We start from the raw sequence: 25,012 nt of genomic DNA, 5'->3' as shown, positions 1-25,012 counted from the left end.
TATTATTGTTTGGTTGGCAAACCAGTAAGATGCTATTGATACTACTATTTGATTTATTTTTGTCGGATATTGATTACCCATAGTCTTAGGTGATCTTTTTAAATACTCATTGAATAAATACTCCTTCCATTTCATAAAAACAGAAATTTTTTCCATTTCATAAAAATAATAATTCTTTCCTTTTAGTCTGTTTTTTAAAATAGAAACTTTTCATTTTAGAAAATAAAACTCACAATTCACTAATACTAATTCCATTACTTTTCTACTCTTATAATTTTTATCTATTTTTTCTCGCACTCTCTCCTATTTTATCAATTTTGCATTAAAATCTGTGTCATTTTTAAAAGTTTTTATTTTTAGAAAACGAAGGAAGTATAAAACCATAGATGAAATCATATGAAGAATAAAGAATATACTCCCTCCGTCCACGAAAAATATGACACATTGTGAATGGCACGGGTTTTAATGTGGAATTCATAAAGTAAGAGAGAAGTAGTGTTAGTGGAATGTGAGGTCCATATTATTAGTAAGAGAGAAATAGTGTTAGTGGAATATGGGGTCTATATTATTAGTAAGAAAGAACGGAAAATGTAATGAAAAAAGTTGTTGAAAACTTTCCTTTTTTAAACGTGCTTTATTTTTCGTGGACAACCAAAAATGATAAATGTACTCTATTTTTCATGGACAGAGAGAGTAATATCGTAATGTGCATATTACTTGACGTCGAGACAACATCATAATTAGTTAGCATACGAGATTCTGCATAGATATAGTTCAATAAACGGTAGAAAATGAAAGCTAAAATTATTCCTTAGTCCCTCAGATAAGAATCTCATTTCATTTGCTCATAAACCACACATTTTACAATCACAATCTGCTGCCCGCTCTCTCCATATACATATACATATACATATACATATTCATACAAGAATACAATAAATTTACACAAACCCAAATCCAATACTTATATACTCCCTGATTCAACACAAATAAATGCAAACAATCAATTTCTACATAAACACAAACACTAGTTGATTCAAGGTCCATACACACAAGCGGTTGGCATCATGTTGTCAAGATATCAGGAATGGTGGGAGAATGGGCTCCCAGAACCCTGCCCCCGACGTCAGGGAAGTTCTCGTGTCCTTTCAGCGGATTTACGTTGCCATCTGCATCAACTGCCACCGGATACTTGAGAATATGACCTTGCAGCTCTTTAAATTCGTCACACGTGTATCTCTGCCAATTATCATCAGCAACTTCGTTCACTCTCTTCACGCAATCCAAATCCTCTGGCGTGTTGTAAATATTTTCGACCATACCAAGATGCTCTGCCCATAGCGACATTCTATATCCATAAATCTGCATATTTGAGTCAGAGTTAGAAGTCGTGGTGCATATAAATCATCAAAAAATACTGAGCTACAAGGCTAACACACCACCACGTCTGTATGATATCAAGATGCAAAATACTTTTACGATGATAATGATTGTAAGAGTAAAGTACTAGTATTTTAGTCCTCTAAACATATGATCGAAATACGAAGTTGGTCCGGATCATTCATTTTTTTAAAATCGAGTCCTAAACAAATTAAATCGTCGTCGGATTGGTCTTTTTTTACGGTTCCATCAAAAACTAATGGTCAATGGAAGATTAGTGAAATTTTAACTAAATTAGAATATTAATTCATGATTAACTAAAATAGAATAAATAGGAAATAAAAAAATAAAAATTCACTTTTATCTCTCTTCTCCTCTCCCTTCCCATATCTCCCTCGTAATTTTTTTATTTTCTATTTTATTTTATTTTAATTAATTAATCATGGATTAATATTATAATTTAGTCAAATTTCACTAACTATCCGTTGACCGTTTGTTTTTGACGGAACTGTAAAAAAGGGACCGATTCGGTGATGATTTCATTTGTTTAGGACTCAAGTTTCAAAAAGGGAATGTTTTGGACCAACTTCATATTTCGTTCATATGTTTAGGACAAAAACAATACTTTACTCTTATTGTAAAAGCATGCTAATGATCAGACAATAATGAGAAAGTGTCTAATCTGAAAACCATATATAGATGCTAAAAAGCAGCAAAAACCTCTCAAAGGAAAACAAACCTGGCCGTGTGGTGGATGTTTTTGCTTCTTTGCCCAAGTATGATGAGGTTGATATCCACCCATTGCTATCTCTGTGTCTTTTGAGCCAGCCATTGATCTTTGATTTATATTGGCGGATCCTATTATTACATACTCGTCATCCACCACCATTCCTTTGGCATGCACATATATCATGAACCGCTGAAACTTTTGTGCCTCCGAAATCTGAATGAAATTGCACATTAAGAGGGAGGAGAATCACATATAAAGGCACAATCTAAGGGGAAAGAAATATGCATATACAAATCTACTATATTATGTGTTGCACTTTTTTAAACTCTATCAATCAGCAAATATGTAAAGAAATCTTCTCATATTTTCGAACCAGTGAAAAACTAAGTGGGTTACTATTCTCTTTCAGTGAACCTTAATGAGGGTACTATCAATGGAATCAATAACCATTAGACTAGGCGGGTTTATTTCTTCAAAATCAGCCTATGCATTGATCAGTTTGTGCTGTTTAGAATTACTTCCATACCAGGTAACCGTATTTCAGACACAGACAATAATTCGCTTTCCATATTCCTCTTGATTTGGGCGATCATTTGTTATATCACAATAATGCCGATTCATGCATCTCATTATTCTAAACACAAGAAAGGAGGGATCTCGTTCTAACCTTAGCAGCATCCCCTGAGGCAGGACCTGTAACCTGTTCCCGGTTTCCAATGCAGTAGAAATTCAAATAGTCTAGTGGATGTGCATCGAGTTTCAGTGATTTGATCTCTTTTGCAATAACTTGATACATCATCTGCATTGTTTGTCCCTGTTGTATACACAGGCATTTAAAGAGTATCTGAGAATTTGAAAGACTTCACTTGATAACATCATAAGTTTGTAGCCAAGATACCACTTAAGAGCCTAGAAAGAAATAATACTAATAATAAAACTGACATGCAGTTCTACTTATTGACTATTGTATATGAATCTCGCAGTTTACGGATTACAAGAGTTAGATATGCGTAGATATTTTCATTTCCAACCTTCAATTATTACCAATATCTCTGACAAATCATCAAACAGTCAAAGTAACTTCTCAACCTAACATCACTGAGTGCTTCTAAGCCTGCCCTTTTCTCCTATTTGAATAAAAACAAAGAGGCAGAAAAATTATAGCCTCTATTGCACTGCAAAATATAGCATCACTGTTTGCCGTATGAAAAAAACTAATGCATACTGAATCATTAATCCACAGAGCACAATATTAATAAAGATACTTGGGAACCCAGTATATGCATAAAGGAGCAATTCGTCAACAATAAATAAACTGCAAATTACCTGCCAGAATAAAATTTCTTGCACAACATTGTCCTTGGGATTTCCCTCGGGCCACATTGGTATAATAATGTACACGGCGAATCTCTCGTTTGCTCTTATTTTACTAGCAATTTTCAGAGCCAACTCCATAGGGATTAGATGATCAGCCCCTGCCATTTGGTCACAAGAATGAAAATATCATTCATCATACTATTGAATAAGTAGACAGAAGCTTATGTAATATGATAGCATGTATGAAAATAATATGCATTTTTTTTCCAAACCTACACAAGATCCCACAAACTAAAGTGGTCTCTGTTCATACATGAATGAAAAACAGGAGAAATTATCCTGGCAAAATAAAGTTACACATTACATATAAATGTCTATTAAATGAAAATTCAACCAAAAAGTACGTAGAAACTAGAGAGAAAATTTATCTCAGGAAAATGCGGACATCGATCTTTACCTGCATCTTTGTATGAAGGCCAAGCATATGAAGAACCAAGAAAGTATTGATTTTCAATATATATAAAATGCTGAGCGGATCTTATTGCCTGAATATATGCTGTTTGAATGCTTTTGTCGATCACCATATTCTTGGAGCAAACAAGGTTCTGCAATCAAACAAATTTTATTATTTTTTACAAAAAGGTAAAGGAAAGAGAAACCATTATGAATGATGGGTGAAAAGTAAATATTTCTGTAAATAGTGCACATATTCCAGACTCTTGGCAGTTTATATAGAAAAGATGCCACAGGACAAGAGTATGAGGGTGTTTTAACCTGTTCCTCAGCTTCATCATAGAATTTGGGAAAGCCTTTGAGTGACCCCGAATCAATGGACCTGAATATCTAAAGAAGAAAATAATACTAAATACAATCATCCCAAAATTATCAAACAATAAATTGCAATCTTCCAATCCAGGGGATTCCAACCTGAACATGCCAATTTTCAGGGTGTTCTTCTCTAGATACATATAGCTTGGGATCGTCCTCCTGTGAATACCTGTAAGTTCCATCCTTAGTTACGGTAAGGGCAGGGCTTAAAATCCATGATATTCGCTCAATTTTTATCATGGCATCATCATCCCAATTGGACATCTTTTTCTTCAGTATACTAAATTCTCTCCACTTGGTTGATTTGCGCCAACGTTGGGCGAAATTTATAAGAACATCATATGCAGCAGGTCCATCAATTTTGCAGTGCAAATCATGCCATGGCTGCCTTGGAGCTTGCAGTCCTGCCTAAGTATGTAAAATGATAATAAGGATGAAAGGAAAGTTACTTAAACACCCACCAACCTAGTGTTGCAGACCGAAAGACAGCATAGCATAATATCATCAAAAAATAAATTAAAAGGACTGCTGCAAAAGAAAGCTAAAAAAAAAATCAGATGACATACACACTTCACAGTCAGTAGCTATTAAGATTATATTCTTTCCTTGAGCTTTATTTCATGCCTTTGAGTTTCATTTCTTACTATACAGACTACAGAATAGTGTCCTCTCTCATGTTTCCCATGATATTTGCTCAACTACCGATTGATTTTCATCAAGCTTAAGCTACAACCTGAAGAGAGGGGATTAAAGTAGGTATTCAAAGGAAAGTCTGGAGATCCATTCACTTGTACGGTAGCAGCGAGAACCAACGACCGTGTTTATGCCTTTATGGTCCCTCCAGCCATAACTAATACTACTAATGCTTTTATACCTCATATAAACTATATAAAGACTCTAATAAAAATGATTAATGCTTGACTAATGCTTTCACAGTAACCAAAATTCCAGGGATTAACGGAAGGTTAACAATTTTCAAGATTTGACTGAGTGGAATCACTCTATCATCAGTGGTTCATTTACTTTGAACCCAGTAAGCAGTGATGATCATGCAAAGTTTCTCCTTATTTAGTTTATTTGTAGTATGCCAATTCAGTGATAAGATGAGGTAAATCAGTACAAGCATTTTACTACAACTTTGTCCTACTATAAACCAAACACATGAATGAGGTTTTATTCTTCTCTTCTCAAAACCAACACCCTGAAGGTCAAACTAATTATCCTAAAACAGAAGAGACGATGAAATGAAATCGAATCAACAGGAAAACTAGCAAAGGCCAACTAGACTCACTGCATATTTCCAATGCTAGATATTAGTCATATTTTATAAGTTCGAGTCAATTTTATTATCAAGTCTGTCGGGCTTTTAGATTATTGGACCTTAGCATGGGCAGAGTAGGACTATTTCTATGCTTTACTTGAGTTAACTGGGTTAGAATTTGATTACATCCTGACCAGTGTTCATGCTAGGGGAAGGTTCTTCTACTAGTTCCTTTTTTCTCTTTCGGTTCATTCTTTTCTACACATAGTTTGGTTTTGTTTTCATCTAGTAATCTAGATAAACACTTCACCCTATTACAGTTCAAATAGCAGACAATTTAGGATCGATTGGGAAAGTTGAGCTCATACGAACTCATAAAGAAGGAAAAAGTGATATATATAAATATATAATGCACAATATATAATGTTTGTGTACACCACCACGGCTCCACAATCATAGCACAGAGTTTAAACTACAATACAGAAGAGACAGACAAACTACTCACTGGAAATGTAGGCTGATGAAAATCATCCTTAAAACAAGTGTCAAGATCACGGAACAGTCGATGGTCAGGTGTATCATACCGACCATCACACAGATCAAGACCTCCTATAAAGGCAGTAATTTTTCGATTATTTCCAGGTGCTTGAGTATCAACAAGAACACATTTCTGATGGTGCGTAAACACGTTTCCAACTACCTGGAGCAAGATTGCAAAAGTAATTCAGCAGAAAATTGAAGCTTGTGGGAAAATGTGGCTAAATGCAAAATTGATTATCTTAATCGCAATTTCCCATAATTCATTGTTTCTACATATATTTGCTATAATATAAGGCTTCCTCAGCACCCTTGTCATGTTTAAACTTTAAAGTAGTGGCCATGCCTCTTTCCCAATCTGATAGTTTCTTTTATCTACAGAAAAGATATAAACATGCTAAGAAAATGGTCCCTAGGGTTGTATTTCAAACTAGTAGGGCAACGTCCAATGCATCAAACTTAGCCTATTTACATGAACTTAAAACATAAGAAAGACTAATACTATAAGACACTCCCAGATAGAAACAGCAGCTATATAAAACACTACCTGCTGTTTAATAAAGCTAAGTTTACTGCTCCCGTAACGTGGTGATAGAACACAAATTACAGATGAATGCTTAAAAAACTTCTTTGTCTCTTCATCATGAGTTGCCATCACACCTGCCTGCATCCAAAAACACAAACCTATTAGTCATGCAATCTTAGTAGGTGAAGCTTACATGTTGAGTACCACTAATAGAACAATTCAGACAGAAGAGAGATACGGAACCTCACAGTTAATAGAATTAGCACATGCAGATATACAACAGAGTTAGCATGCCATATATTGGAAAGTGAGAATATCAGTGAATTGTTGTTCAAAGCATCAGTTTCTATAAGATCATACCAAAGATCAACTCTTTGAGCCAACTTTTACAACAGTAACCTATATAGTGGAGTCAAAACAGGCACAGGCAGTGTATGGTCAAAAGCATACATATGATGCTAAAGCAAATATGCTTAATGTTTATGTGCTTAAAGAGAAGGCATGGAAGTAGATATGTAGAGTTCCCTATAATAAGGAAAAAAACAACAGTACAAACAAGGTTCTTAAATATTAAGCTCCAATGAAAGCACACATCTCTGATGGTAATATGGTAATGCATAGATATTTTCAGTCTTCCAACTCTCATGTAAGGTTACCAAGGCTGATGAAGTTAACAGAAAACTAAAAATAACTATACTTTATATGCCTATAGTTATTATAAGTATATGGATTCTATGTTTTACTGTTCTTGATTGGCTGCTACATTAAAATAATTGTAGTAATATTTGATAAATAATTAACAGTTCGATAGTAGCTTCCGCTCCAAAAAAAATCACATCTCTGGTGGTTGACTCAACACATTCTAAACATATGAGCTTAGAAGGATATATGATTAAAGTTAGTCAATCAAAAATATAAACAAAGCAGAATACACTTGGTGCTGATGCTGATAGAAATAGTTAAAAGTAGAAAGCAAAATCAGCCAAAGAGATTAATTATAAGCTGACTTTATCAATACAAGAATAAAATAACTGAATTACTTTATTGCAGTGGACATATTTTATGATATGCGGCATAATATAAAAGACGCTCAAAAAAGGTAGCCTACCTAATCATAATCCTAATCTCCAACGGCCACAGGAAGTATATTAAGTAAGATTACGAAGAAGACTGATACATATCATAATCATACCGTGTTGAGGAGGAATTTATCATGCGAAGTCTTATCATCCCAAACCAGCAGCAGAACTCGAACTCCTTCCTGAGACTTATACTTCAACAGGTCTCCAAGCATCAGGTCGCCGCCTCGCGGCAAGGGTTTGGTTGGCTCTCTAATCAGCTTAACTTTATGGAAAACAGACCATCCGGTAATGTATATCAAATGGTGCGCCTCGGCGACGGCATAGCATATATCCTCCCAACACGTCGCGTGCTGCCGAATTGAGCCCCCGTCTAGCTCGATTTTGGGCATATTGTCTGGAATCACATGGGCGTCCTGGTACAGAGTGACGGCGCTCCCTTTCCGGAGAGGGAAATAAGTGTGCCTGACCCCCCCGTGGCTGGGATCGCCGGCGATGCCGTGCTTGTACAGCGGATTTTTATCACACGGGGTGAATTTCATTTTAAGCTGCACCGCGGAGTCAGGTTTGGGCGGTTTCCCGGACGCGGCAAGGAGGGGGTACCAATCGAAGAGCTCCTCGCCGGTGGCGATCTTCTCCGCCGAGATGAGGATCTTCCCCATCGTGTCGGCGCCGAATACGTCGCTGTCTTTTACTCGGATCTCGAGATTGGCGAAGGGGTGGGCTAAGGGGATGTGGAAGCGCTCGTTCCACTTAGGGTTCTGCGAGTTGGAGATCACGCGCGTGCGGGCGAGTGTGGCCTGGGGGACGGAGACGGTGGCGTATGGGTCGCTGGTGATGATATTCCGGTGGTGGTGGAGCTTCCGGTCGTGGCGGCTGGTGGCCTTGCTGCCGCCGCTGGCGTAGACTTCGCCGTCGGCGGTTCCGCAGGGGGCGAAGCAGCGGCGGAGGCGCTCGGAGAAGAGGTCCATGTTCGGGAGGGAGCGCGCCTCGAGGATGTGGAGCTCGAGATCCCCGTGGAGGTAGATAACCGCCGGGTCGTCCGCCGCCATGATTGAATTAGAAAATCGCCGCGGCGTTGGGATGTGATTGAATTAGGGGAGCAGTGGAGTAGAGGAGAAGAGAGCTGTGTCACGTGTGAGAAGAGAAGAGAAGAGAAGAGAAGAGAGGGACAAATTATTGAATATTGTTGGGAAATTGTATTGCAAAAGTGACAACTCAGGCTATTAATTTAAAATAGAAAAGATTTGGCAAAGTGTAGTCTAGCAACGGATACAACTGTCAAGAAATATATATATATTAAATAAAATAAAAAAAACAAAAACAAACTATGTAATGTAGTAGTATGTCGATTGTAATTTTGGTACATGTATAAGAAATGAGAGACATATTAAAATTAGAGAGATCCGTTTAATTGGCATTGGGGGGAAAGACGTGCAACAGGTGGACTGGAATGGGTTGATGCGAGCACGTGACCCCACGTTTCCTGTCGTTTTGATTTTATATTCAAAATAAGGATTTTATATACACGATGTACTACTAGTTCAAAACACACAAAAAATCATAAATAAACAAACAGCTTTTCTTGTTATTTATTTACATTTGGAAAATAGACGAAGCTATGAAGGCGAAGAAACACGAGGATGATTGATACAGACTAGGGGTGGGTCGATACGATATATCGTATCGAAAACGTTGTATTGTATATCGTATAGAAAGTTTCGATATATCGAATTTCGATATATCGAACTTTCGATATGGAGGATATCTATATCGTTATCGTATCGATATTTCGATATATCATACCGAAATTCGATATGTCGAAAATATCGATATATATCGTATATTTGATATATATCGTATATTCGATATAAAACGATATATCGAAAATATCGATATATATCGTATATTCGATATAAAACGATATATCGCGATATAAGAAAATTCATATCGTTATCGTATCGAAAACTTACGATACGGTATCGTTTCGTATCGAAAATTACGATATATCGAAAATCTGATAATTTTTCGATATTTTTCAATACGATACGAGCGATATATCATTTTTTCGATATTTTTCCCCAGCCCTAATAGAGATGTGACAGATGAGATGTATGCTAGACTCGTGCGCGTGTGCCAACTGGACTCAAATTCAGCCACAAATAACTATTTATACATAGCATGAAAAATAGCATAAGAGGCAGGCTAAAAATTAATTGTTTTTATTATGTATTCCTGATAAACCAAACCAACGTTTATATATAGAGGTAGGTGTAAGTCCTGTCCTTCACATATATTATATGACATATAATAGAATCATAAATAAAAATATATTTATAATAATATTCTAATACATAAACTTGGTATTTGACACTGTTTTTCCTAATAATTAGCTAATAATTGAATACTATATTGTATGGTTATTAAAGAAATATTTATATATAATGTCTTAATAAGCATTAATTTAGTAAAAAATAAATATGATTATAATTGCCATGAATTTGGCCTTGATTATGTCATTGACTAACAAAATTAAATCAAACTATTGTGATTACTCGGTAAAAGATTAAGTTTTAATTAAATAGTCACTTTGATGAAAAAAACAATAATTGTTTATTATTATACCATGTTTAGCGGTCACTTTTGGTCGACCACCAAGTCATCAAGCAATTTAAAAATTATGAAACAAATGGTCTATCATCTTCTTGATCGCGGTTGCATGGGCGGCGACCATAGACCAAGCGATCTTCCAACTTATTTAATTTTATCAATCAATGAGATTATTTCAAATGGAATAATCTTATTAATTGATAAATGTTTTTTTTAATTATATATTTTTAAAATATTATATCATAAATTATAAAAGTTATACCAAAATTTATTATTTTTCGTCATCTATAAATAGAGACTAAATTTGTTATAGTTTTGCACACAAAAAAAATCTCTATCATTTCCCCTCATATAATTATTCTTCGTTGATATACTATACTATTGTGATAATAAATATTTATGTAATAATATTATTATAAAATATTAATATAAAACTAAATGTATAATAGTGTGATTGAATGGTCATGATATAAAAAAGGTATGGTTGAATTGGATGAGTATTAGTGATGTGTTGGAAATAGAAATAATTAAATATTAAAAAAATAGATTCTTGGGTTAGATTAAGAGGTTTCTAATAAAGGTCTATAGGATCAAACGACACTCTTCCGCCCCGCTTTCGCCCCAAACGCGGCGTCCGCCGCGTCCTCATTATAGTGGACGCTCTAAGGTATATAGGAGTATTAATTTAGGGAAATGATTCTTTATTGAGAAACTTTTGTTTTTACTTAAAATATATTTTTTTATTGAGAAATTTTTGTTTTTACTTGAAACAAAAGGAGCGTCTTGATTTCACGTCTTTAAAAAATACATATAGATAATGCATCGTTAGAATAATTAGCTGGTTAAGTTGTGCAAGCAGTTGTGAGTTAAAATCTTCAATTGCGCATTGCACCATCCGAGTCGCGTTCAAATCCTTTCATGACTGATATTTTTTTAAGAGACTCCCTTTAACTTAGAATATTGGAAACTATTTTTATTTTTGTGTAATAAAATAGAAAGATAGTATAACTAATATTAAGTGTATAACTGGAGAACAAATTTAAGTTGTTAGATCAAAACGATCTAGTTCACTATATGAATTTAAAAACAAGGAGTGAACCAAAATACTTTTATAGTGAAGTATTTACTCCGTCAAGGAGTTTGTTCACTGTAATGACGTTTTGATTCACTCCTTCATGTAGTGAACTAAATTCGTGTTCTGTAGTTATGCATTTAAGTAGTGGTTCCCTAGATCACTACTCAGTTATATCACCAATTTTATTATTTGAACTTAATATATGGAAAAATATTTTAATTTCATGCGTAGAGTTAAAAGATTGAATTAATTTAGAAAGAAATAAGACGATTTATAAAATAAATAATGGCTTAATCTATGATTGAATAAGACGATTTTTAACTGAGAAATTTCGGAATAAGGGTTTAAATTCGCTGACCTTTCGTAATTAGGGATTCAATTGACTGACCTTTCGTAATTTGGGATCGAGGCATGCGTATTCTTCGTAATAAGGGATTTCTGATATTTTAGCTTATTTATGTGCTTTTTAAATATTATTTCTCTTTTACCATTTATCAATCGTCTAAATTACCCCTTCAAATTTTTACCAAAATTCTATAAAAATAGAATCTGCAAGTGAATATAACGATGGATTGAAAGAAATGCAGACCGTGGGGAAGGTGTTGCTGGTGTAGGAAATCAATAGGCATGTCTTCCCGACGGTGACGCACTTTATGAATTTAGTAGCGGCGCTCATTATTCTTCGAGCAAACAGAGAAATTGATCAGTGATGGTGAATGTGAATGGGAATGATCAAACATGTTTGAGAACCCTAGAAAAATGAAATGAAATCAAATCAAAGCATAAATCATTAAAATTTGGGGGAGAAATGCAAATGTCTGCGTGGGAAGAGAAGAGAAAATTGGGGATCGAGAGAAATAGGTAATGAATCGAAGGGGAGAGGAGAGATTACTGTAATCGACGTTGGAGTGCCCGGTGTATTTGATAATTTCAGTGCAAATGTTGTCGTAAATGGTGCTACCGTCAAGAAGAACTTGCGGAAGAAGAGGCTCCGGGCAGCCAGAATGCAACGGTGCGCGTGAACCATACGCCCCTGCACGCTGAAGGTAACGTCGCTGAAGGCCTGGCCGTTGATCAACAGATTCAGGTAGTCTAGAGAGAGAGATCTCAACGACTCTTCTGGGCTCATTGTTTTTTTTGCTTACTGTGTGTTTTTCTCTGCAGATTGATGGATGGAATATATATATATATGTATATATCTGAAGTGAGAGATGTAGATAGATCGAGGAGCTTGTTTTAATGATTCCTCTTCTTCAATTCAACTCTGTTGATGATCTACTGTGCTTATTTCTTTCTCTCTTTCACTCTACCTAGTGGTGAGATATTTCTAGAGAGAGACTATGATGTGAGTAGTAATACAAATGGCTACTTTGGGCGGCTAAGATTAATATTCTTCACTTTGCGACTGATTCTATTATTATAGAATTTTAGTAAAAATTTGAAGGGAAGGGGTAATTTAGACGTTTGATAAATAATAAGAGGGAAATAATATTTAAAAAGTATATAAATAAGCTAAAATATTAAAAATCCCTTATTACGAAGAATACGCATGTCTCGATCCCAAATTACGAAAGGTCAGTAAATTGAATCCCTAATTACGAAAGGTCAGCGAATTTAAACCCTTATTCCGAAATTTCTCTTTTTAACTTAATCAATTTTAGCTAATTTAAACAGTACTACTTATTTCTACAAAGGTGATATCATGAGACTATCCATCTAGGATTAAGTTGTGAGATTATTTTAGTTGGAGGGGAGGCCTATGACTAATTATCATGAGACTATACATCTAGGATTAAGTCGAAGAGTTCAATCTTATGAACCAAACATGAGATTTAATCTTGCCAACCGAAAAACCTAGGAGAAGAATGGATTTGGGAGTGAGTTGAATTTGGTGCGGAAGCATAAACGAATTCTTCATTTCGGCAATTGATTTTCGTCCTGATATTAGCAAAAAAGGAAATCCAAAGACATCTCTCTCTCAGGTATCGTCTTTCCATTCAATTCAGTTTCATTCATGTCTATGGTTATGAGGTTTCGCCGTTTCGGATAGTAGTGGTAGCGTGTGATGCCACCACCCCAATTCATAGATCTGGTGTCGGCACGGCGGAGTAATTGAATGGAAATTTCACGGCGCAGAGAGAGTTATTGTTTTTGTGGAGCATAGAACAAGTGATCAGCGACAAAGATTGTAATTTTAATTTTAATTTTGACTTCTGTGTTTGTTTGTGCATTTTTGATTGAATTGGGGATTTTGACCAAACTTTTAAGAATTGCAATTTGACCCCTCTATGATCCAAAAATTATAGCTTAACACACGAATACATTTAAATTCCTCATCAATGACCCCCAGCTAAAACTTCCAAGGAGCTGCTCCGTTGGCTTTTGCTTGATAAAGTTAACGATATGCCTCTTCTAAGATAAATTTGCATAAAAGCCTCCAGTTTTCAATATATTACATGTCTCTTCTGCACTGAACAGGGGAAGAGAATATAGTTTTTGGAGCATTGTCGAGTATCGATGTTAATGCTGCTCTGTTATGCAACATTTACGTGAATTAATTATGACCACATGGATCATGGCGCTTTAGGGTAGTTTCACATGATTAAGCAAGTTTGTATAGTTTGCCATGTTTATTTTTCTTATGCAGTTGATTATAACAGTTTGCAGTGCTTACCCAATTAGTATGTGTGCATGATCACACCATATTTATTATTTTATTGTAGGCTAAGAGGGTCAAGCTGGGGGGCTAGTGCAGTTGGACAGCATTCTCTCCCGTTTTTAATGTTAGTCATATATCATTCCAATCTTTAACATTATATGTTGCCATCTCCAACATTGGCATTGGCTATAGATACTCTTTGCATCTGTGACCTTAGTTTTGTGAATTTTAACGCGTTTTCTTCAAATCTCATTACCTTAAATGTAAATTTATGTTTGTGGCTCTTTTCTTAATACATTGACATTTAGGAAGATTTATATTTTTACATGTTCTTTTTCTTTTGAACTTCTGCATTTGAGTTAAATTTTGATATTAATAAATTGATTTTTCGCTGTGTCTTTGTTCGCTAGGGAAGAGGGGGTTACATGGATTCACTCTATCCTCTACCTCGTACTCGTGTGCTCAGCCGTACACCTGCTCGACACACTTCTTGTCTCCCCAAAACTCAGCATAAACCATCAAAATGCGAGATTCAAGAAAGCACCATCAACCCCTCTGCGTTTTCGTGCTGACGGAACTTTCAAAATCCTCCAAGTAGTTTCTAGATATCAAGAAACATGATTCAGTTCGTGTGGAGGCTAATAGTTTCTGGGCCTGTTCTGTTTTTTTGTTTCCTTTTTCAGAGATTGAATATATTGATGGCTTTTGGCTTGTGGTGTAGGTGGCGGATATGCATTTCGGGAATGGGAAGTTGACTCCATGTCGGGATGTGTTGGACAGTGAGTATGCTGGCTGTTCTGACCTTAACACAACCAGGTTTCTTGAGAGGATGATTCAGTTGGAAAAACCTGATTTTGTTGTTTTTACTGGTACTAAACCATTACTCCATGAACTAATCACTTTATGCATTTGAATTTTATAGTTTTATGTGTTGCAAATTAAGTAGTCTAACATATGTAGGCATTTGATTCTGTAAACCTCTCACTAGCTAATAGGAGTATATGTCAAAATGAGTATGAGTTACTGTTTGTATTTGTTTTCCGACATATACCCTTCACATTGTGTAAACCTCCCAGGAGACAACATATTTGGGTCGACTGCTAATGATGCTGCTGAATCCATGTTGCAAGCTTTTGGCCCAGTTATGAAATCAGGAATCCCTTGGGCAGCTGTATTAGGGAACCATGACCAAGAATCTACGATGACTCGTGAAGAACTAATGTCGTTCTTATCCCTCATGGATTTTTCTCTATCACGAACATTTCCATCAGTTGAATATAGTGACCATTCTGACAAAGTGGTTCCAGTTCCAAACATTGATGGTTATGGAAACTATGATCTCAGAATATGGGGTGCTCCTGGTTCCAATTTTGCGAATAGTACTGTCCTCAATCTTTATTTTCTTGACAGCGGAGACAGAGCCGTTGTTAATGGGGTTCGAACTTATGATTGGATCAAAGAATCCCAGCTTAGTTGGCTTCGTAATGTTTCACAGAAACTTGAGGTGAAGCTTCTGATATTGAAACTCTACTGTTTTAAGTAGTTTAAGACTCAAGTCCCCTAGCCTACATAAGTTTCTGACTTTATTATGATTTCATTGCTTGTTACGTGTATGTCATAATTTGGTTTAGTACTTGTTTAATGACATTTACAAATGCAGTCTAGTGTAACTAGTGTCTGTACTAAGAGATCTTTTCACTTTATTTTATCTATTATGAGGCTGTATTGAAGATTTAGAATCAATGACAAGTTTCAGGTGATTTATATTACAGGAAAGGAAGCTGTATAGTGACGAATCTTCATCTGGAACATCTCAATATTCAGCTGCCATTCCATCATTAGCATTCTTCCACATCCCGATTCCTGAAATGAGACAAGGTCCTATTTACAATCTGGTTGGTAATTATCGAGAGTACACAGCATGCTCCCTTGTAAACTCTGGTGTGCTCAAGACGCTCGTATCTGTTGGAGACGTGAAGGCCGTGTTCATAGGCCATGATCACACGAACGACTTCTGTGGGACTGTAGGAGGCATATGGTTTTGCTATGGGGGAGGGTTCGGATATCACGGTTATGGGGTCGCTGGGTGGGCGAGACGAGGCAGAGTGATCCTGGCTGAACTCGAGAAGGGGGAGCAGTCGTGGGGCGGAGTGAAGATGATCAGGACGTGGAAACGGATTGACGATGAGGCGCTGAGCAAGATTGACGAGCAAGTTCTCTGGGAGAGAGAATGATGACGATGTCATTCTCAATTCAAACTGGATGTAAAATGTTTTGGCATTGTTAGAAGAATTAGGGGTAGGTACGGTATACCTTACCGTAAATTCGGTATGCGAAAAAAATCATACCTTTATCTTACTAAAATTTTCGGTATATTGAACTTCGGTATACCTTATTTTCGGTATGGAGAATTTTCATAATGATATCGTACCTCATTTTTGGTATGCCGTATCAAAGTTCGGTATACCATACTTTTGCGATATACCTTACTTTCAATATCAATGAAAATTGAATATTTGAGTTTTTAGAATAATATTTATATTTTATAGTAATTTAAATAATATATGGGGTATTATATAATAGTATATTTTATTCATATTATATTATATTTCACAATAAATTTTATAATTTAAAAATATATAAAATACTTTATATATTATTATATTCATATTTTTACAGTATATACCTTAAATTACGGTATATATCGAATTTCGGTATGCCGCGGTATATAAAAATTCATACCTTTACCTTACCTAAGGTATTATACCGTATCGAAAAATCACGGTATACCGAAAATGCGGTATTTTCGGTATTTTTCGGTACGATAAGGCCGGTATTTCGACATTTCGATATTTTTCCCCAGCCCTAAGAAGAATCATACATAGTCTGGAATCTTGATTTGTTAGTTTTAATTGAGGATTGATGAATCCTTATTTATTGGATTTAATTAGAGAATGTGCCATACAAACCCAGATCAATGCTTGATTTTGCCACCAAACATCTGGTTGTTTGGTAGGTGGGTTTAGCACATGACAAGATTAATAAGAGGACTTAGAGCATTAGCAATGGGGCGTCCTAAGGCGCGCCCTATGGCGCGCTACGTCATCAGTTTTATCCTCCTAGCTCCCCACCTGCAGTGGGACGCTCTAAGGCGCGCCTAAGGTGCGCCCTATGGCGCGCCACATCATCATTTTATTGTTTTGTTTAATTAATTTAACTGTTTTCAAATAACAAGTAACGAGTAAATAAAAAACGGTCTAAATAACAAACGGCGAAGTTTTAATAAAAAAAAGTTACATCATTGAACTTATAAAAAAAAAACTAAGTCGGACCAATTCCCAACTTCCGACGCAGCTCATCGAGTAACGCCCGGAGATATTCGGCTTCGTCGGGGTCGGTACACTTCTTAAGGGCCCTGTGCGTCTGCAACATCGTCCTTGCCATCGACGCTGTTGCTAACAACTCAAACGGGGTGGCCGTCTGGGTCGGGAGCTCTACCGGGACAGGAGCTTGGGTTGCAGCGGTCGACGATGAGGTCGCGGTCGCCTTCCCCTTGGCCTTCGCAGCCTTGACGCCGGGAGGACGCCGGATGGACACTGGTGTGCCGGAACTCCCTTCATCCACATACGTCCGGTTGAGGTCAACCGGGTGATTGCCGCTGCCGCTGCTCGTGTAATCACCAGCTTCAGTGGTCTTCGTCCTCTTCGGCGCACCAGTGTGCAGAATTTCACCTTGAAATGTTACAAATGAACGGTATTTATAAAAAAACGAAACCGCGTGCCATCGTCCGCAATTGATCGTCCGCGACCTCCACAATGGGGCGGACGATGGCCATCGTCCGCGCTATCCTCCGCGACCGAAGTATAGGGCGCGACTATCGTCCGCGCCCTATGGCGCGCACCCGCAATGAGTGCGGACGATGCGCGCCATTGGGCGTGCCATCGTCTGCCCATTGCGGATGCCCTAAACCCATTATTTGGTAGCTAAAATTGTTAGCAATCTTGACATGTTTACTCAACCAAGGCCAGCGTTTCATACGCTGTTGCTCCTCAATTTATTTACTCATGGCCAAGACTAGCAAACATCAATTATTATTTACCAAACAAAAATTAATCTATCTTCACTCTAACATCAATTTCTTAATCTATATACCTAAAATAATCGGATAACTATCTTGAGACGAATAGACTACTATTTTTATCGTGTTTTTATATTTTATTTACCAAACAACAATTTATAAATTATTATTAAAATAATTTTGTTTTGTATGTTATGGAGTATTTTGTTTCTCCACTAGCCCGAATTGAAGACAGATTAATAATTCGTGGTAAAAAAAAAGTATGAATTTAACAAAATGATAAACTGAATGAATCTGCTAATAACGGGCATTCCACGTGCCGACATATTATTTATACATGTGTATGTGTTGACATAATTTGGAAGCTCTTAAATAGCATTGATATAGATAATTAGGAGTATGTTTAATTTGAAATGCGTGTCAATTTGTCATCAAATCTCCCGCTCACAGCTCATTAATTACGCATAAACGAAATCTATGTATTGGCGTTTGGCTAATAGGTATGCTCTCAAGGTCCAAAAACATAATTATGGTAATAAATGCAAAGTTGTCAAATGGACTGGTAAAAAAATACATGAATTTTTTTGGTATAACTAATTGAATAAAGCTATGCGGCCACATTATGGCCAGCCATAAATTAATTAAATAATAAAAAAAATTGTTTTTTTTTTCAAATTTTTGGTTTAATACTACTTGATTTTACTTTTATATCATCTTCATTATATGTTGCTCAACATGTTAGTGTTGTTCTTTGGTAGTTTTTGCTCAACTTATTACTACTGTCATTTCTTGATTGTTGTTCAACGTATACAATAATTCGTGATATTAAGATGTTTTACGTAATGGAATTCAAAGATAAGTATCAACTTACAAGTCCATTCACACACATATAAGTTTATATCGATAATTCTAATTTTTTATACATGTAAATAGACTAAATTAACTTTTTATGGCCGGCCACATTATGGCCATTTAGCATCACTCTAACTAATTTATTACAAGATTAAATTTCATCAAAACTGAATACAAGGTGGCATTCTAAAATGTTCAGAACGACATCGTCTTTGTTCGAAGCAGCGTGTTAGAATGTCTAACTAGACTAAAGAGATGTCGTTTTAGTTATAATTTTGCATGTAGCTGATGTATTTTTCAGCTATTAACCTTTAAAATTATGTTAAAATTTGTTGAGAAATATAATAATATAGTATGATTTGTAGTTGTGGGACATTAGCTAATGATCGGCCAAACTAAATTGAAAACTGTTAGTGGATGCCACGTGTTGCAATACAAAAATAAAAGATAAAACTATAATAGATGTAAAAAAGTGTTCGGAATATTATTAGAAAACAGAGTCCATCTAATTAGACAGAAAAATCTAGCATAGACTAATTTTAATCGATGAACCAAAATAGAAAAGTAAAATAATTTTATTATCAATGAATATATTAGTTATAAAATATACGCAACTAATAACAAAATGCTCTATCAAATTTTAAAGCTTCAAACATAACTAAATAGTATCAGACATCTAAATCTAAAATCTAGAATACACCTCATAGGGTCTATTTGAATGCAAAGAAACATAGCATATACAATAATTAAATTACACTTAATTTCAGGAATATCAAAAGGTTAAAAAGTCAAATATTAATAACATGAAAAATTATTTTTCCAACATGAAAACATTAAAAAATTAAAAAATCACATCTACATCATGCATGCATCCAACCAACTCTCCCACTATATAAACAACATTATTTACCATCCATCTCATCTAATCATCAACATTTTGTTGATCAAATTAAAAAAAAAAAAGAACTCATGGCTAGAATCCTAAACATGACGTGCATCATTCTTGCTGTGGTGGCATTCATCGCCACCGGCGCCGGAAACTGTGAGGCGGCGCGCGGCCTAGGGTTTATTCCTCTGCCACGGCCATGGCTGTGGCCGCATTTTGCTCCAGCTCCGGCTCCGGCCTACCCCGGAATCTTCCCTTATCCCACGCCGCTTCCGTCAATTCCCATCCTTCCTTATCCGATTGCTCCGAATGCGCCGGCACCGGCGCCGCCTCCTAGCAACTAAGACTTTGATACTAGTTTTGGTGTATGGAATATATATGGAGTAATTAATAATGTAGTAATGTTTAATCATGAAGCATAGGTATAGTTCTATAGCAAGATGGATAATTTGAATAAAAATAAGCTTCATCTATTAGTACTATCATTTGTATTGTATTTTAATAAATTTTTAAAAATGAATACTTATGTAACGTTTGGTCGACGACTTTTAGTCTTGATTGGTTGTTTAGTTATATAATATTTGTTGTGAAATTGTAAGAGCATCCATATTTTTGGTCCTCTTTTTCAAAATTTTAATTAACAAAGAAATTAATTGAATGTTTAATAATATCATAACATAACAAGTGGTGTGATCCGTTGTTAACTTTCTTAAGTTGCTAATTATGTTAACTCATCAATATGGTGTATTAAAAATGTCAGCACGATGACATTGAAATGTCAACATAAACTTAGTTGATATTTTAATGCACTACGTTGATGAGTTAGCAATTTAAGAAAAGTTAGCATTACAACGCACTCCATCCTAACAATCTATTCATATATGTTAAATTGTTTAATAAATCAAGATTTGAATGACATTCGTTTCCAATTAATGTCACTGTTAAAATAAAATTATATTAGGAGTATTAATTTTGTTTGAGTATGAATATATTCCAAAATTCTTCGAATAATTTATTTGCAATAAATGTGGTTAAATTTTCCCAATATGCTGATAAGGCTAATTTCATGCATCGGTCTAGGGGTTCATTTCATGAAATTGCTGGGTCTAACGCATTGAATTAAGTCAGGTATGTGAAGTTTTTCGCCAGATCCAGGAAAAGAAGAGGACGCTTGCATGGTCCTAGGAAACTGGCGAAAGGGTGAACAATTGGAAGAAAATTGCTAGACGGAGGAAGCCTCGGAGTTGAAGGGTAGAATAGGGATTTCTACGAAAACTCTAGAAGGCTATGTCCGCATCTATAAAAGGGAGAAGCATGCAGGCTGGAGGGACCTTCTCGGCTGGAGGCCTCACTAACAGCTCCTTGCTCGATTCACCTTTCCACACACTTGACTCTGAATTCGCGAGAGATTCCAGTTAGCACTTGGCTGGTGGTTCACGTTTAGCTTTCCGACAATGGTTCGAGGGTTGTAACACCGTCCTAGTTCAAGGGCGAAGAAACAATTTACATTTCCGTTGCTATTTACACTGATTCCGCCGAGCTTCGCTGTTCGAAGCTCGGTTTTCTTTTGACAACCAATATTTCCGGTTTTATTCCAGATTTTACTTTCGCTTATGTCTATTGTGTTCATTTCTGGTTTGCTGGTTGAGTTCGATTGATTTCGAGTTAGGATTGTCGGAGTTAGTTATTTTTGCAGTTGGTTCTGATTTATTGCCGATACTTGTTGTTTGGATGTGAAGAATGGTTCTGCTTTTTGGATGAATCGGAGGTTGGGTTTTGCTGGAGTTTGTGATTTGTTTGCAGATTGTTCATGATTGATTGAGATTGGAGTAGATCTGTGAAAATCGGAGTTATGGCGTTGGTTTTGCTGTTTGTTGGGTTCGGATGGCTTGGATCCGGAGTGGATTAAGCGTCCGACGTAATCTGAGAAGGAGTACTTGATTTCCATGCCTAGTTTACGTATTTACATTTCATTTCGCCTAGTTTACGTAGATCTGTCGTATCTTCGAGTTATTGTAAGTTTCCGTCGACCAAATCTGTTTATTATGTTTGAATCTGGGCATTTCCTCTGTTTTCTCCATTTGCGAATCTGAATTAGTTAGAAAAGTGCATGAAGATTGTTAGCTGCAGCTTTACCGTACGTTGTCAGGCTTGGATTTCATGGTCCCCACTTTTTATTTCCTTTGTCTAGTGGTTATCGGTAGTTATGTACTCGGTCTAGGAATTGTTTAAACTTTTCTGCCTGTTACTTGGTTTAAGAGTCCTTTGTTCTTCGGTCTAGTATTTACGTTTTGTGCCTAGGTCTAGTAGTAGTTAAAACTACTAGTTAAAATCTCAACCCCTTTTGCGTGGCAGCAGCCATTTTGTCCAAATTCTCTCAATACTAGCCTACGAATCCATCTCTGTGGGATCGACTCCACTTCCCTATACTAATCCATAGTATTCGGGTTGAGGAAATTTAATTGTTGAAGGAGAGTCGTGAGTGCCCAACGACCGGAGCGCCATTCGATCCCTCGAGTTACTGGACCCTGTGATTCAGTTAATTCGGAGAAGCGTGGTGTCTCGACCTAGCAATTGCTTAGATCGAATTTTGCAAGCGCATAACTCATAAGAGACATCCCACCCTTCAAATGGCGCCGTTGCCGGGGATGGATGGCGTGCTTAGTGCTAGTGTTCAGAGTCTGTGGTGTAAATAGTTTTGATTTGTTTTCTTTCTCTTTTTGTTTGCAGTTTATGAGCAGAGGCTCAAGGTCTACCTACTGGAGCAACTCATCTGGGTGGACACACGGCCAGTTTGGTTGGCGGGTTAAGGATACAGTCTCTACTGTGACCACCAGATCAGGGTTCACCACGGGAGGCCCGTTTTCGAGTGAATTTACTAGCGACGAATCTTGGACGTCATCAGGACGCGAAGATCCAGAATCACCACCCGAATCAGAAACAGAGTCAGAAACAGGGGAAGCAGAGGAATTAGTCATGGCGCAGGTGGTAGACCCAGATCCAGAAATCGGCTCTCTCACTGCCCATTTAGATGGAGAACCAGCTCAAGCTATAGTAATGAATCCACGCCAGAGGACTATCGAGATCAAGACAAACGTACTCGGCATCTTGCCGACGTTCTCTGGGCGTAGAAATGAGTGTCCGTATGAGTTCTTAAATGAATTCAGTAAGTTATGTGGTATCCAGAAGAGGCCGAATGATGCAACAGAGGAGGATTATCGCTTACGAGCGATTCCGTTTACCTTGAAGGGGGAAGCTAATACGTGGCTATTGAGGTTGCCTCCGGATTCTATCCGCACGTGGAGGGACTTCAAGTTGGAATTCTTAGATTATTTCTTCCCATCCAACAAGACGAATGCACTTAAGAAAGAAATACTAGAGTGTAAGCAAGATTACGATGAATCGTTGAGTCAGTACTGGTCGAGATTTAAGGGGTTGTTGGATGCATGCCCGAATCACCGGATGATAGAGGTAGAAACCTACTCTCTGTTTTACGAAGGAGCCACTCCCGAGTCAAAGGACTTAATGAACTCCTCGAGTGGGGGAAATTTCACAAGAAAAAGGGGAAGTGAGGCAAGAGAGATCCTAGGGAAGTTGATTGACGCTAAGAAGGCGTACGATAACCCTAGGAATGCAGTGAAAAGAGGATCGGTGCATGCTGGGAGAGAACAAGAAGATAACAAAGTCGAAGCGAGGATTGATAGGCTCGAGAAGGCTCTTTTGAACGCGATTGAAAAGACGATTCCACTGGCTTCACAAGGGAAGGAGAAATCTCCTGGTCCAGGAGATAATCAAATGCAACAATATTACGGGACCCAGGAAGGAGATTATCACGCCCAGGTCAATGCAATGGGAAGTTGGAATCCCGATGGGAGCTGGAATCCAGGGAGACAGAGAGATGCGCCTTGGAGAAACCATCCGAATTTCAAATGGACTGACAACGAACAGAATCAGCCGGCACCACAAGTCAGCAGTTTGCACCTCAGCCCGAAAGACAAGGTAACTGGTCAGGAAGGAATCAAGAGGGGCAGGGCAACTGGATTAATCGGAACCAAGGAGATCACTCGAGCTGGGGAAACATGAATCAGAATTATCAAGGGAACCCTTATGTACCACCGCACCAAAGGAATTTCCAAAACAATTACCAGGGCCAAGGAAATCAATACAATAACTCTTCAGGCGGTCAAGGAAACGCTCGTCAGAATCAAGCAAGTGGACCGACTCTGAGTATAGGGCCGGGACCCAGTCAACCACCAAAGTTAACAAAGAATATCGATGATATGGTGCAAGACCTCGTCAGTTCTCAGCAACATATGCAAAACAACCTGCAATCGAACAATGACGTAGTGCACAAGCTGCAAGATGCTCAACAGGAGCAGAAAGCAGCCATGGATATGTTGGCTAAGCAATTGTGCCAAATAGCCACTTCTTTGAGTGACATGCGGGGAAACGAAGGAAAAATTCCGGCCTCAGTAAGGCCACCTGATAGAGCTAATATAAGTCAGATTACCTTGAGGTCCGGGAAAGGATATGAGGGACCGGTGGTGAGAACAAAGGAGGGGACAGATCCTAAGGAAGGCAAGAAGAAAGAGGATACAACTCCCAGACCCAGACACTTGGAGGGAGGAAGTCCCTTGGTCAAGGATGACCTTGAGGAGAAAGATTTGGAGAAATAATTGCCTAGACCGACCGAACCATTCTTCCTCGATCCAGAGCCGGAGTTGGAAGATGAGGCAGTGGGAAAAGAAACTAGAGAGTTATCAGCTGAAAGTTCTACCGGAGCAGGGAAGCGACTGAAACCCTTTCCGAGTCGGGGGGAAGCCAAGAAACAGAAGGAAGAACCGGTAGACTTCATGGACATTTTTGGGAAGTTGGAAATCAATCTGCCATTTTTACAGGCCCTGAAGATGCCAGTCTTTAGCAAGTTCATCAAGGAATTTATAGCTGGGAAGGCTAGGCCCAGTGGGAAAATTCTTATAGGCGAGAATGTCTCCGCAGTAATTCAGAAAAGGAAGATGCCTTCAAAATGCAATGACCCAGATATGTTCACCTTACCCATCTCTATTGGTAATGTGAAAATCGAGCATGCTATGTGTGATTTAGGTGCGTCGATAAACGTGTTACCACTTTCCATATACAAGAAGTTAGTTGGGGTAGGCATGGTAGATACGAAAGTTGTGATTCAATTGGCGGA

The 25,012-nt window shown here is 37.3% G+C and overlaps 2 protein-coding genes across 5 annotated transcripts; one reads left to right on the top strand and one right to left on the bottom strand.

Moving 5' to 3' along the window:
• Window positions 1–819: 819 nt before the first annotated feature.
• Window positions 820–9,063, bottom strand: LOC121777040 (phospholipase D delta-like). Its single transcript, XM_042174169.1, has 10 exons — window positions 7,772–9,063; window positions 6,601–6,717; window positions 6,022–6,216; window positions 4,355–4,663; window positions 4,202–4,270; window positions 3,885–4,032; window positions 3,437–3,585; window positions 2,778–2,924; window positions 2,120–2,323; window positions 820–1,362 (listed from the first exon to the last, which is right to left on the bottom strand). The coding sequence occupies exons 1-10, from the start codon at window positions 8,708–8,710 to the stop codon at window positions 1,066–1,068; spliced, it is 2,574 nt and encodes an 857-aa protein (XP_042030103.1). The 5' UTR covers window positions 8,711–9,063; the 3' UTR covers window positions 820–1,065.
• A 4,095-nt stretch (window positions 9,064–13,158) lies between these two features.
• On the top strand, window positions 13,159–16,392 carry LOC121777510 (probable inactive purple acid phosphatase 28). Of its 4 annotated transcripts, none has more exons than XM_042174786.1 (6): window positions 13,159–13,325; window positions 14,067–14,126; window positions 14,413–14,596; window positions 14,724–14,871; window positions 15,079–15,506; window positions 15,775–16,392. In XM_042174786.1, coding segments are annotated over exons 2-6 (1,224 nt in total). In that variant the 5' UTR covers window positions 13,159–13,325; window positions 14,067–14,124; the 3' UTR covers window positions 16,237–16,392. The 4 variants fall into 4 exon arrangements, with proteins under 4 accessions (XP_042030720.1, XP_042030723.1, XP_042030722.1 ...); XM_042174787.1 differs by lacking the exon at window positions 13,159–13,325 and adding an exon at window positions 13,365–13,531; XM_042174789.1 differs by lacking the exon at window positions 14,067–14,126 and having other exon boundaries at window positions 14,413–14,627.
• The last annotated feature ends 8,620 nt before the right edge of the window (window positions 16,393–25,012 follow it).

Source organism: Salvia splendens, chromosome 18, assembly GCF_004379255.2.
Source record: "Salvia splendens isolate huo1 chromosome 18, SspV2, whole genome shotgun sequence".
Taxonomy (NCBI): domain Eukaryota; kingdom Viridiplantae; phylum Streptophyta; class Magnoliopsida; order Lamiales; family Lamiaceae; genus Salvia; species Salvia splendens.
Note: the sequence above shows the minus strand (reverse complement) of the source record. Positions and strands in the feature narration are given on the sequence as shown.